Genomic DNA, 15,225 nt, shown 5'->3' with positions numbered 1-15,225 from the left:
ACTAATAATTAGTCTTGCTGCAAGTATACTTAGTAAATACATTTAATTAAAGTCATGAACAAAACTGACCTGACTGAAATACTGCAGACCTTCGCCACAGGGTGGCGCGAAGGGGTTTTGCCTAGAGCAGCAGTTGAGCTATAAAAGTTGATTCACGTGCTTATGTTCACTGCTGTTAATGTATAACATGTATAACGTGTCAGTAGTGAGTTGCTGTTTATGTTTATGTAACTTAACGTTATTAGACATACACTTATGTATATTTTTATTCTGTTTATTTCAGAAAGACCACATTCAATAACCTTGTGCATAGAAAACTGAATGATGCCAAGCATTTGAAGAGTTGCACAGAGCCCCTAGTGGACGAGCATTCACACAGCTATATTCAGTACAGTCCATAACACATCAGTGTAGTATTGATAACTCCTGCTCTGTCTCTGTGTGTGTTTGTCCAGCCCTCTGAGAGCTTTATATAAGACAGAAATCTGTCAGACAGACATCACTCAGACTCGATCGAGGTGAAGCTGCTCTTCTGACTCCGTCTACAGTCATCCAGGTGAGTGTGTTTCTAATAAAGAGCACTTTTGGGCTCATTTGAACATCTGTACTCTGTAGTCAAGATTATTCTCTATTACACACATATTAAATATGATAACTAGCAACTAAAGACACACCTCAAGAAAAAATGTGCTTTTGACTACTCTCAAAGTGTATGATTGCAGGAAAAATATATATGTTTGTATTGAACATTGCAGACTTTGTGTGAAAATAAATCATAAAGTGGTTAATTTTGTTTAAAAGATCTTATAAATGTATGAGGTGGTGAGGAGAGTCACACATGGGGTAAAAGGCACACAAATACTTTAGCTAAAATAATGTTTTTAATAATGACTAGGTTAATACTTGGTCAAAAGAATCACTTTAGCAAAGTTTGCACTATTTACTCTGTTTATTTTGATAAATAAAATAATTAATTTTTGTTCATTAAATATGTCGTGTCATCAAATAGAAAACTCAGCCAGCTATTCAGTATCATGTGAATTATTGTGCTTTTTACCCCAAATACCATACTTTTACATATTCTTTTAAAACATGTCAGAAAGTTTCTATAATGTTCCTTCGAAGAATATAAGATATGATCATGTTTGGGGTTTGCTTTACAACCAGTCATTAAGCTTCGGTTAACTATTTAGCCAAAACTTGAAGTCTGATTGTAATGCCAGCTGAAGTGAAAATATCCTGCACATCCTCTTCAGTCACATGCCTCGCCCACTCGCCGTGCTCCACCCACTTCACTTTGCTCCGCCCACTCGCGGTGCTCCGCCTCCTTCACTTTCACCGTGGAATCCTCGACTCACACTCAGTCAGACTATTATTCGTAATAAAATGTTGTAGCTGAGGAGCAGAGGTGGGTAGAGTATCCAATCGATACTTGTGGAAATTGTTCACAGACAGCATACGCAGCTAATAAAGATCTTCATCGCTGGCAAACGGTAGGACATATTTACAGATTTGCAGTTAACTGACTGTAGGTCCACTTCACCCAACACTGAGAAATGCTTCAGATGATTCAGTGTGGGCAGGAACTGAACAAATCATTCTCAAACCAATTTAGACAGTTTAGCTAACTTGTTTGATCAAGACTTTGAACACAATCGACTCAAAAGAGTGATTCATTTGTGAATGGGGCATCGTTCATGAAAAAAGAGACAGCATGCTAGGAATAAACTACGCATTACTTAACATGTACAGTGTTGCATTAAAATAAAGTAACGAGAGGAACATCACCCAGCGTAGTGAAATAAATACAGATTTTTCATTAGAAATGTACTCAAGTTAAATTAAAAGTACCCACATTTTAATCTACTCTTAAAAGTACAAATTTTCCCAAAAAATACTTCTGTAAATGTACTTTGTTGCCCACCTCTGCTGTGGAGAATTTGTATTATTTAGGACATCCTGTATATAGGCTGATATATGTAAAATGTCATGTGAATCTGTCAACTCAACCTGTCTGACAGACTCACCAAACACAGAATGTTCTCCTTATGTTAGTGTATGGTTGTCATTTGGTTATTTCATTTTCTGCTTTAAATGCCAAAGCGGTAATCAGTGATCTCAATCTATAGAAGGAGTAATATAACAGCATTCATTTGGTGTGGAGATTGAGTGTTTGGTTTATTCTGTGTTGCAGGTTCAGACACGATGAGCGGCATTATTCCCAAGAGCAAAGCAAAAGGCACTGACATCTGTATAGCGGGCGGAAACATTTAAATAATCCGCTCTGATCTCGGCTGCTATATGCAGACAAGTGATTTAACTAAAGGATCAGACATCTCTATTTTCAGTCTGCACCCTGCCTGCAAAGATGGAGACCATTACCTTGGAAATTGGGGTGGCTACTTTTACATCATCAAGGGCAATAATTACCGCAGAGTCAAGAACCTGACGACAGACAATGAAGCTGAAGTTTACAGCCTTCATCCCAACTGCCAGGGTGGAGACCACTACTTCTCAACCTCTGACCAGTTTTTCATCATCTTCCAGGAAAGGGGCACTTTTCGAAGAACAACAGACATGAATACAGACTCGAATGCTGAAGAACACGACCTGCATCCCAACTGCAGAAACGGCCTCTATTACTGGAGCATGGGATTCTTCTGGTTCTTCTTCCTCAAGCCAGGCTCAGAGTGGGGAGTTGAGTTCTGCGGCACTATCGACCTCAGCAATAATGATCAGCCTAAAGTCTTTTCTGTTCATCCCGATGTTCTTAACTTCCTCCCTGGCGGTCTGTCAGTAACTAAAGGTCCAGCCTTTGGCATTTGGGAGAATATTAAAACTATGACTAATGACAGCAATACACCAGTGACATGGACAAAGAAAATCAATAAAAAGGTGGGATACAATAAGGAGAAGATGACCCAGATCACACACAACTGGAAGATAGCTGCGTCAGCCTCGATTGAATCTGGAGCCCTTGCAAAGTTAATTACAAATGTTCAGTTCTCCCTTTCTGCAGAATATGGAGGTTCACATGTCAGCACTGAAAATGAAAGCTGGAACGAAATGACTGAAGAGGAAGAACAACTCATATCTAATCTGAAGCCAAAAGAGTCTGTATATCAGTGGCAGTACAAACTGGGTCTTGGTGAAGAACCGGTGTTGTTCTGTCGTGATTTAAAGATTGACGATGTGCCAAACCCTCCGACTGAAGTCCCGCTGCCACCCGCACAATCATGAAAACATATCAGGATGCTTTAACTCCAAAGATAACCAAGTGCTTCAGTTAAATGCCTTAATTATAACTTCTCGAGTGATTATTTATAAATCTGCATGCATTGCTTAAAATGAGACTGTTTGTCTTGGGTCTTCAACCATCACTCCTTCCAGGACAGCCAGAAACCTTGGAGTGGTGATGGATGCTGGTCTAACCTTCACAGATCATGTTGCAGCAACGACCCGGTCCTGCAGATTTGCCTTGTACAACATCAGGAAGATTAGACCCTTCCTATCTGAACATTCCACACAAATTCTTGTCCAAGCTCTTGTTCTATCCAGACTGGACTACTGTAATGCTCTCTTGGCTGGCCTTCCAGCATGCACTATCAAGCCTCTACAACTGATCCAGAATGCTGCAGCAGGACTGGTCTTCAACGAACCGAAGAGAGCGCACGTCACTCCTCTCTTCATCAGTCTGCACTGGCTGCCAGTAGCTGCTCGCATCCAATTCAAGGCTCTGATGTTTGCTTACACAACGACAGCTGGCTCTGCACCGCTATACCTTAACTCACTACTTCAGACTTACGCGCCCTCCAGAAACCTGCGTTCTGCAAGTGAACGGCGCCTTGTGGTGCCATCACATAGGGGCACAAAATCACTCTCACGGACCTTCTCCGGGACTGTTCCTGGCTGGTGGAATGACCTACCACGCTCTATCCGAGCAGCTGAGTCTCTAGCCATTTTCAAAAAAATGCTAAAGACGTATCTTTTTCGTCAGCACTTGACCCAGTAGTAGTAGCACTTACCTTGACTAATATTCTTCTCCTATCTGTGTATTTATTATTAAAAAAAATAAAAATAAAAAATTTCGCTATGAGCACTTTACTGACATAACTGTGACTTCACTCAGCACTTACATACTGTTGTTCTCATGTTGATTTAATTGATTCTACTACTCTCATTTGTAAGTCGCTTTGGATAAAAGCGTCTGCTAAATGACTAAATGTAAATGTAATGTAAATGTATGTAATGATTTGGCATTAGTGGAATACAGCAGAAGGAGTGAGAATCCAAACAGTTTAATGACAAGTATTACAGTTTCTAAAAACATTCAAGGAGGTATTGTACTTCAGATATATTAATCTATTAGTTAGTGAATCGGCTATGCACATACTTAATGCACTATGAACTAACATGAATGATCAAGGTATAATTATTGTTAAAATATACAACTGTAAATGTAAAAATGCATTTCTAAATGTTGAAATTATCAATGAACAATACTGTTATTAACCTTAATGTTACAGATGGACTCTTATTGTAAAGTGTTACCATTCATATAAATCCAAACAGTCATGCTTTAATACTATGTGTAGATATTAGACACATATGTATATTACTCTCACACTTTATTTGCTTCCATTTTAGAACACTTGATGATTGTTTAAGTAACAAAATATGTATTACAGTGACAATAAAAGAACTGAAATCCGATGCGTTTGTGGTTTGTTTATATGTTTCTGTCTGCTTCATGATGATACAGTTGCATAACTTTGCTGCATAACGAATGCATAAGTGACCAGCTGGATATAAACTAATGCAAACAGATGGTAACAATCATGACATTAAACATTTTGTTACGGTGCAAAAGCAAATCCACTTTGCCTGCACTTACAAAAGACGAGAAATTGGGCTGGAATTGATGCGATAAAACTGACACCATTATTACTGTTTGTATCACTGTGTATCGAGTGCTGAGGAAGCCTCCGGGAATACAGATATGTATCAATTTCTGACATATGCTGTAAGTGGTAGACCAGTCACAACAGACTGGGCCATCTGACCAATCAGAGCAGAGGAGACTCTCAGAAAGGAGGGGTTTAGAGAGACTGATCCCTAATGATTGGCCTGTATGGAACTCAGCTCATGTAGCTACTCCTGTTGAATTCCTAATAGGCTTGTTCAACCTGATCAAAAAATATACACTAACAAGAAGCGACACTCAATAGGACGTTCCATTGCAACACCGGCGCCCAGCAGCAGCCCTGTGTTTCTGCCATTCTGGGGTGAAAGTTAGTGTCAGTCTACTAGTTTCTATGGAAATATCAGCTGCTTCATTAAAACAAACGTACATTAAAGCTGAAATACAACTTGAATGATGACAACACAGAATAAAATACTATCACTAGTGATCATCAAATCCTTTTCACAGTTTATTTTACACACTTTGTGTTTAAGTCTTCCACTTTTTTAACAAAACCTTTGCTCTCTAGAAACCCAGTCAGTTTGGGTTAAAATTCTTTAAAAGGCTTATAAACACTGAATTATTACCAACATATGAAATTAAATTAAGGACATGCATCAGAAAAATTGGGAATGTTGGACAATAAATACTTATATGAATATAAAAGCTTGATTTTGCAGTGTTGTCTAATGTCTGTTAAAGCAAAAGTGTCCAAAAGTGGGAATTATGTGATAACGGACACAGCAATGCATCATGTACAGTGAGTACGGAAAGTATTCAGACCCCCTTACATTTTTCACTCTTTGTTATATTGCAGCCATTTGCTAAAATCATTTAAGTTAATTTTTTACACAGAAAACACAGAATTGTTAACATTTTTGCAGATTTATTAAAAAAGAAAAACTGAAATATCACATGGTCCTAAGTATTCAGACCCTTACATTCATATATTTAACTCAGGTGCTGTCCATTTTTTCTGATCATCCTTGAGATGGTTCTACACCTTCATTTGAGTCCAGATGTGTTTGATTATACTGATTGGACTTGATTAGGAAAGCCACACACCTGTCTATATAAGACCTTACAGCTCACAGTGCATGTCAGAGCAAATGAGAATCATGAGGTCAAAGGAACTGCCTGAAGAGCTCAGAGACAGAATTGTGGCAAGGCACAGATCTGGCCAAGGTTACAAAAACATTTCTGCTGCACTTAAGGTTCCTAAGAGCACAGTGGCCTCCATAATCCTTAAATGGAAGACGTTTGGGACGACCAGAACCCTTCCTAGAGCTGACCGTCCGGCCAAACTGAGCTATCGGGGGAGAAGAGCCTTGGAGAGAGAGGTAAAGAAGAACCCAAAGATCACTGTGGCTGAGCTCCAGAGATGCAGTCGGGAGATGGGAGAAAGTTGTAGAAAGTCAGCCATCACTGCAGCCCTCCACCAGTCGGGGCTTTATGGCAGAGTGGCCCGACGGAAGCCTCTCCTCAGTGCTAGACACATGAAAGCCCGCCTGAAGGACTCCATGATGGTGAGAAATAAGATTCTCTGGTCTGATGAGACCAAGATAGAACTTTTTGGCCTTAATTCTAAGCGGTATGTGTGGAGAAAACCAGGCACTGCTCATCACCTGTCCAATACAGTCCCAAGAGTGAAGCATGGTGGTGGCAGCATCATGCTGTGGGGGTGTTTTTCAGCTGCAGGGACAGGACGACTGGTTGCAATCGAGGGAAAGCTAAATGGGGCCAAGAACAGGGATATCCTGGATGAAAACCTTCTCCAGAGTGAACCTCAGGACCTCGGACTGGGCCGAAGGTTTACCTTCCAACAAGACAATGACCCTAAGCACACAGCTAAAATAACGAAGGAGTGGCTTCACAACTTCGTGACTGTTCTTGAATGGCCCAGCCAGAGCCCTGACTTAAACCCAATTGAGCATCTCTGGAGAGACCTAAAAATGGCTGTCCACCAAAGTTTACCATCCAACCTGACAGAACTGGAGAGGATCTGCAAGGAGGAATGGCAGAGGATCCCTAGTGAAAAAAAAGTATACTAAGTATACTTGCAGCAAGACTAATTATTAGTATATTTCAAGTGTGTTAATGATTAGTTCATTTAAAGTGTGCTATTTTGAAACAACTAATTTTGTACTAAGTATATTTAAGTTGAAATTAAGTAGTCTTAAAATACAACTTTAAGTATATTTAGTATACTTATGTGTGCTAAATTGGAACAACTTCAAGTATACTTAGTACACTTTAAGTATATTTCTGCATAGGGACTAATTACATGCTTGATTTGTGATATTAAAGTGTACTTTATTTGTGTTAAAAGTATATTTTTTGTTATAATATACGTTGTATTATAAGTATACTTTATTTCTGTTATAAGTATACTTTTATTTGTGTTATAAGTATACTTTATTTCTGTTATGAGTACACTTTGTGTTATAAGTACACTTTATTTGTGATTTAAGTACATTACAAAATAATTACGAGTGTCTTCAGAATGTTCAGAAATTTGTATAATATAGTCAACATTTGAAGCGGATCAAAACCTTTAATCAAAGTTGTCCTAACTTTTTTGATCCACTTCAAATGTTGACTACTGTACTTTGAATTACATAATCTCACACAATACAGTTTTGCTACTATTTAAATACAGTTTAACACATTTTCCCAAAGTTGAATGCATTTGTTTTCAAGGCCATTAAAATAAATAAAATGTAACAACATTACTAATGAAGAGACATATTTCATTGACAAATCCAATAGTTTTTATTTAAACTTAGATTCAGCAAAACTTACCATGTTTTTCATTAAAGAAAAAAAAATATGTGACCATGGTGACCCTCTATACACAAATACAAATTACACATTATATTCCATTTTCTGATGATCTAACTCATTATGTCTGATGGCACAGTGATGACCGCAGAGACTCGTGAAGAACAGCATCTGTTGACAGAATATACCAAAGATATAAGACAGCATGTTCAACTCTTTATTCACGTTTACAATAGTCTGTCTGAATCCAACATTGAACCAATACTACGTTTGAACAGTAAATGAGGATTAGCAGCAGGAACTGTATCAGAATGGCATGTCGATATTGTTTTCGGTAAGTTACATAGTCAAGCATAAAACACTTTATGAATTAATATCGTACAGAATATGGGCCGATTTGACCAATCATATGAATGTTTTAGTGCTGCATACAAACGTGCGCCATAAACCACCACACACAAACTCAAAAAGGAGATATCAAGCCGAAATATCGCTCTCCGTTTGTTAAAGGAAAGAAAATAAAGTTTGTTAACTGGTAGACTACAACTCACCTCCCAATAGCAGCACTTTTCTCCGGTTCTTTCAGGATCGCGTAGGCCATTAGATTAGCCGGTTGTTGTCGCCATCACGGTCAGTCTGCGATGTCACTTGATTGAACTGGTCAGAATCCCTAAGATTGAGCGATGTATTGCGCTTTCAGTGTTTTATTAAATAAATTATACATTGCGACATTATACTTCACCTGAGTGACTGAACGAGGGGATTCAGACGACGACCGTGACGTCAGCAGCTCTGATTGGCTGAAGGTGGTGAGCAACAAAATCTGATTGGTCACAGACCAAGTTGAAGAGACATTTGAATTCCGATAAGTTTAACCACTCGACATATTTTTTCGCATTACTTGTGCTGCTGGTGTGTTGTTTAATATAGATTTGTGTGTACGATTGTAAAATGATTCTGCCAGTGTAAACTTAATAAACATTTACACATATTTGGAAATTGTATAGGCTACACTGCATATACTAAATGGGCTTGTAATGCATTCATACTGAAATAAATAAGCACAAGTAATATAATGAATTCCAAGGATGAAGTAAACTTAAAAAAATATACTCAAATTTAACATTATATACACTACAACTTCAGGATATTAAATAATGTATTTTTTAAATATACTTTCAGTGCATTGTTACAATGATCATTTTCAGCACACAGTTAAAATATACCTCAAATATATTTTTATAAAGTGCAAATAAATACACTTTTAAAAAATAAACTGAACTTACACTTCAAGTATATTTTTCTAAAATATATTTTTTAGAAAATATACTAAAGTACAATTATTTTAAAGTGTGTTAAAAGTTGCATTGTGAAAATATGATACTAATATACTTTTTATATATTTAATGATAGTACATTTTTTGTTAGTATATTTGCAGTGTACTATAGAAAAAAGGGAATATATTTAAAATACAATAAAGTATACTTTTTTTTCACTAGGGATCCCCAAATCCAGGTGTGAAAAACTTGTTGCATCTTTCCCAAAAAGACTCATGGCTAATTAATTAATTATTTACTCAGTGGTGGAAAGAGTACTGAAAGTTTGTACTTAAGTACAAGTACTGTTACATTGCTGAAATAATACTCAATTACAAGTAAAAGTACTGGTGTCAATAAAGTACTCGAGTAAAAGTACAAATTACTCTTCTCAAAAACTACTCAGAGTACTAAAATTACAAATTACTTTTTAGCCAGTGATATTTAATAAATTATCAAAAAATATTCAATCAAATCATAGATCTAAGTAGAAAATAGCTACTTTAAACAAAGCACGTTCACCTTTATAGACAAAGTGCATGAATTAGGTCACAATACTGGAATTTCTAACTTCAGTATTTACTATCATTATAAATACCATGGGGAACACCACCAAATACTGTATAGATATTTTAATATACTTTTTTGTCCATCCATTTTGTCAAGGCAATCATTATTTTCAAGCTTCAAAAAGCACAAGACTCATAACAGTAATCAATTTAAATGGAGCGGTTTAATTCAAGTCTTCTGAAGAGACATATCCTTCGTTCATCTTCAGAACACAAATTAAGATATTTTTGATAAAATCCGAGAGCTTTCTGACCCTCCATAGACAGCAACATTATTACCACATTCACGGTCCAGAAAGGTAGTAAATACATTAAGATAGTCCATGTGACTGCAGTGGTTCGTATCATATTTCCTTACGTGTCGTGGTAGATCGACTCGTCATACACTTTGATTACATATGTCTGTGCACATTATCTCCGAAATGTCACAAGAGTCCCATGAAACATGACGGGAGCCACCGTGCCTTACGTTCTTTCGTTTGAGTTCATTATCACGTCAGATCAGCTAGCTGCACAGAATGTGGGAAAACAATTAAAGACACCGGAATGACATCAAATGTTATGAGACATCGCATCCACAAAGGTTAGTCACATGAACTCATACAGCTAGCTATTATACTGTGGTGTAGTGGCATGGCTCTTTTGAATTGCCAGCCTTTTAAAATATAAACAAAAAAATCTAGACTTAAAACCTAGCACGTTTTATCAGTCTTTTCGTATTAAATGCAGCTGATCTATTTCTTAATGTGTGTCCATAAGACAGATAGAAAGAAATGTTAAAGGCTTAAAGAGCGTTATGAATCTTTTGTGTCGAATCATGATTCGGATCGCGTGTCGAACCGCCAAATTGCTGAAATCACGTGACTTTGGCGCTCCGAACAGCTGATTCGACACACTGATTCATAACGAAGCTTCATGAAGCAGTGTTTTGAAATCAGCCATCACTATATAAGTCGTTATTTTGTTTTTTGGCGCACCAAAAATATTCTCGTGGCTTTATAATATTAATATTGAACCACTGTACTCACATGAACTGATTTAAATATGTTTTTAGTACATTAATGGATCAGATAATTGTGATAATTAATGACAGAGTTTTCATTTTTGGGTGAACTAAGCCTTTAACTTTATCACGTGGTGAAGGTACACTCAAATATGGATAGATAAATAAAAAAATAAAAAAAAATAATAATAATTGCAACTCACTTAGTGCTTAAAATGAGTCTAAAATACAAAATAATTGTTAAAAATAGTTAAAAACTTAAAAAGTTGTAATTTCTGTACAGTAGGCAAATGAAAATGGAAAATATTATATTGAATAATAAATGTTAAAAATATTGGTTAAATGCTGTTTTATTTATCTTATGTTTATGTTGTTTTATTTTGTAATGTGATTTTTCAAAGTAGCATAATAGTTTAATAGTTTTTTGTAGGCATACTGGTTATTTTTTTGGTGAATTGTATTACAGTTTTTTCCAATTGCTAACACACAATTTTTCAAACTAGTCTGGTTTTATCAAAACACTAAACACAATTCACAAAACCACACACCCAAACTGCAAAATACCTCATATATCCTGCAAAATGAAGCACTGCAACCGAAACTACACAGAGCATTATCAAAATCAAACTTTTGCATGAAATGGCACACACTTCATTCATATTACTAGATTTTTGCCTAACCACCTACACACTGTTGGGCATAATGAAAAGCACCCCCATCTTTAGTATGCTTTGCCATAATACTAAAATATGTATCAGATTGTTCACATGCACAGAAATATTTGCAGATACACACACATGCTGTTGCAACATTTTTATTTTTTTTCCCTTCACTACAGTAAACAAGTCAGTACAACATAAGCACAGCAGATGTATTTACATGGGACTGAACAAAAATATTCTTACAAAAAAAGTAAACTGAAAAAGAAAATTTCTGAAAAAAAATATATTACAGTAAAAAAAACAAACAAAAAAAAAAGGCAAGAAAAATAATTAGGCAGCATCTTGCCGCACAGCCGGGTCTGGCCACAACGCCTCGTCAACATCACAGGCAATATCTTCCCTTGCCAGACATCGAGGGAAGAAACACCTTGAGTGCCTTATCCATCCCTGAATTGCACCCACATCAATCTCATCACATGCCTCTTCCATGGCCTGCACAAGAGGCATGCGCACAAAGGGCTGCCGGTCGTATACATTCCACCGCCATGCCGAAAATAATTCTTCTATGGGGTTCAGAAATGGTGAGTATGGTGGGAGGTATTGCACGAGAAATGTTGGGTGGTCAGCACACCAGTTTTGGACTGGGGCTGCACGATGAAAGCTCACGTTGTCCCATACTACAACGTACCGGTTTCTTTGATGGTCTGCATCATTCATACGCTCTGGTGGTATGAGAATGTTGTGAAGTCTGTCCAGAAATGTGAGAATATGGGCTGTGTTGTATGGTCCAAGTTTGGCATGACGGTGGAGGACACCATGCATATTGGAGATGGCAGCGCACATTGTGATGTTCCCACCACGTTGGCCAGGAACATCTATAATGGCTCTGTGGCCAATGAGGTTTCTCCCTCTTCTTCTGGTCTTTGCTAGGTTGAACCCAGCCTCATCTATAAAGATGAACTCATGTGGGATTGCATGAGCATCCATTTCCAGTACTCCCTGAAAACAAAGAACAAAAATCACTCAATATGGTGTTATCCAGTACACTGGGAAACAATGTTGTGTGTAGTGTACTGCAGTCAATATAGTACTTACATCCACATATGCTCGTCTGAACTCTTTGTTTCTTTGAGAGTTTCTCTCAAACGGCACCTTATAAAGTTGTTTCATTCTGATTTGGTTTCGCTTGAGAATGCGAGCCAATGTGGACAGACTAACTCGTTGAATGTTGTTGAATAAGGTGTTGTCTTGGATGATGTGGCTTTGAATTTCTCGTAATCTGATTTCATTATTTTCCAAAACCAAGTTTACAATGGCAGCTTCCTGTACCCCGGTGAACATTTGGCCCCTTCCTCCACCATGGTGTCGTCTCTCAGTCCTTTAGAAAAAATAAAATAAAAATATATATAGGGCTTGGACAATGCAGCCTAAATATTTTCCCCCACAGTAGAGTACATTGTACAGGAAACTTGTACAGTTCATGAATGGCTGATGTCATACACTAAGTAAACAGGTGTCACCCAACTGATACACTATGACATGGGGTATACTACATGTGTACTACATGAAATTTTGGTTACATACCTGTTCTCCAGTCTAAAGGTCCGGATGACAGAGGCGACAGTAAAACGGCTCAAGTTTGGCTGCACTCTCTGTCCAGCCTCACGCATTGTCAACCCATGGTTGATGACATGATCTACTAAGGTTGCTCTGATTTCATTTGAAAGTGTTTGTCTTCTTTGGCCATGAACTCCTCTACCTGCTCTACCCCTACCTCTCACTCTTCCTCCCCCTCTTATTCTCAACCTCCCTCTTCCTCTTCCTCTTCCTCTCTCTGCAATGTCTTCCATTGTTGTTGTAAAAAAAAAGGTTCTCACCTGTGGTCTTTTCATAGTGCTTACATCCTGATTGAAGTGTTAACAATTAACCACTGAGGTGTTTGGCCAGGTGGCACATGTAATTGGACAATTAGCTCATGTAGTGTCATTTTGAATGGCAGTGTTTTGAAATGGCAAACATGTGACTTTATGTCAGATTGTTGTGTCTTATGCAGAGAACTGTATTTAGTGAATTTAAAAAGTGCTATTTTGAAATGCAAAATGTGTGTAAAACAGAAAAGGTGTTTAGACTTTTGGAGACTTGAGAAGAAGTTTTGCTCTCTGTGTGTCAGTTTAAATAATTGTGCTGTGCATGTCATTTTAGTGTGTTAGCAATTGGAAAAAACTGTAAAACCAGACCAAAAATCATTTTTTTTCTTTCTTTTTTACATATTTTTATTGAACATTAAACGTGTAAAATGACAAGAAAATAACCCAAGAAAATACATTTTAAAATATTTTAACCACCTTCCCACAACCCCCCTTAGCACATATTTCAGGAGTCACTGGAAATGGTTTTGAGATTATTGAGGAAATTACTGTTGTCACTTTTTCCCAGAACGTCTTAATCACCTCACATTCCCAGATACAATGAAAAAATGTTCCCTTATGTTTTTGGCATTTAAAACAGATGGACAGCCTGGAATGTTTGGGTTAAACTTATCAGGGCTTACATAAGTACGCATTACCTAGTTAAATTGGATCAAATTCTGGGCTCTGATACATATCTGGCTCCATTCTAAATCTGAAAGGTCATACGGCAGATCTGTACCCCAAGCGACTCTCTCGGATTCAGATGATTCTTTAGAGCTGTTAACAAATTTGCAATAAAACATAAAAAGTTCTTCAAAAAACACAGTATTTCACAAGATCACTGAAGGTCATCAATGTGTCTCCTTCAAATAAATCCCCAACCTTACGGATACCCTTTAATGCCCACTGTTTGAAGCCAGAGTCATTATTCCCTGGTCTGAAGTCCTTGTTTCCCCAAATAGGAGAAAAGTAAGAGAGAGTTGGAACTTCTCCTAGTGTGTGCTGAACATCATTCCATACTATTAAAGTATTTTTAACAAATTGATTTTTGGTAGCCTTTTTTTAGATTAGAGTATAAATACAGGTCCATACTCATTTCATTTATAACTGTCTATCTCTACCCAGGGTAACTGTGGCTTTGATGAAAACCAATAGGTGGAATTAGCCAACTGGGCAGACCAGTAGTACCACTGCAAATTGGGTAAACGTAAACCTCCTCCTTCATAAGGAAGATATAGCAATGTCAGGTGAAGCCTTGCACGTCTATTATTCCAAATGAATTTGGTTAATTTTTTTTTCATACTAGAGAAAAAACCTAATGGAGTAGAGCAAAATAAATACAGAAATTTAGGTAGAATATTCATCTTGATAATGTTTATACGGCCAATCAGTGAGACTGGTAGGGAGGACCGTCGGTCAACAGATTCATTGACTTTCGCTATGACTGCCCTAGTGAAAAATAGTATACTTAAAGCACAATTTATTTGTATGTACTTTAGTATAATTAAATGTGCTTGTGGCACACTATAAATTGGTATACTTAAAGTCTGCTGAATTGGAACAACTAATGTTGTACTAAATGCATTTTAGTTGTCCAAAAGCAGTGCTAAAGTTCAACTAAAGTTGTATTAAATATACTTGTTTGTGCTAAAGTGGAACTATTCCAAGTATACTTATGTACACTTTAAATATACTCTTGTATTTAAGTTTTGAAATGCAGAATTCACTCAGCATAAACTTTAAATGTATTTTGGTGAATGCAGGAACCAGTACAGGCTGGATTTGAACCCGGTTCACGCGGGCCGCTGTCGCACAAGAGCACTCAGTTTACCTGTTGCGGCACCACACAGACATAAACTAAATGTGAAACTAAATAACAGTTCCTAAACACAATAGAACTCAAAGCACACTGAATACAGATGACATAGGAAGGGGATAGGATGGGAAGGGAGTTAAAATATATGTAAACTGTAATTTTCATTTTTAAAGCCCTTGAGCAAGCCCCATTATATATTAAATA

General features: G+C 37.2%; 1 protein-coding gene across 1 annotated transcript; it reads left to right on the top strand.

Annotated features, from left to right (window-relative positions):
- The first annotated feature begins 417 nt into the window (after positions 1-417).
- Positions 418-4,524, top strand: LOC137036520 (uncharacterized). The gene is made up of 2 exons (XM_067410748.1): positions 418-556; positions 2,195-4,524. Exon 2 carries the CDS (start codon positions 2,302-2,304, stop codon positions 3,238-3,240), a length of 939 nt encoding a protein of 312 aa, XP_067266849.1. The 5' UTR covers positions 418-556; positions 2,195-2,301; the 3' UTR covers positions 3,241-4,524.
- The last annotated feature ends 10,701 nt before the right edge of the window (positions 4,525-15,225 follow it).

The sequence above is a fragment of the Chanodichthys erythropterus genome, chromosome 14 (assembly GCF_024489055.1).
Source record: "Chanodichthys erythropterus isolate Z2021 chromosome 14, ASM2448905v1, whole genome shotgun sequence".
NCBI lineage: Eukaryota > Metazoa > Chordata > Actinopteri > Cypriniformes > Xenocyprididae > Chanodichthys > Chanodichthys erythropterus.
Note: the sequence above shows the minus strand (reverse complement) of the source record. Positions and strands in the feature narration are given on the sequence as shown.

What these genes read in the sequence shown, in the direction of transcription:
- LOC137036520 (XM_067410748.1), top strand. Translation starts at nt 2,302, where the DNA reads ATGCAGACAAGTGATTTAACTAAAGGATCAGACATCTCTATTTTCAGT.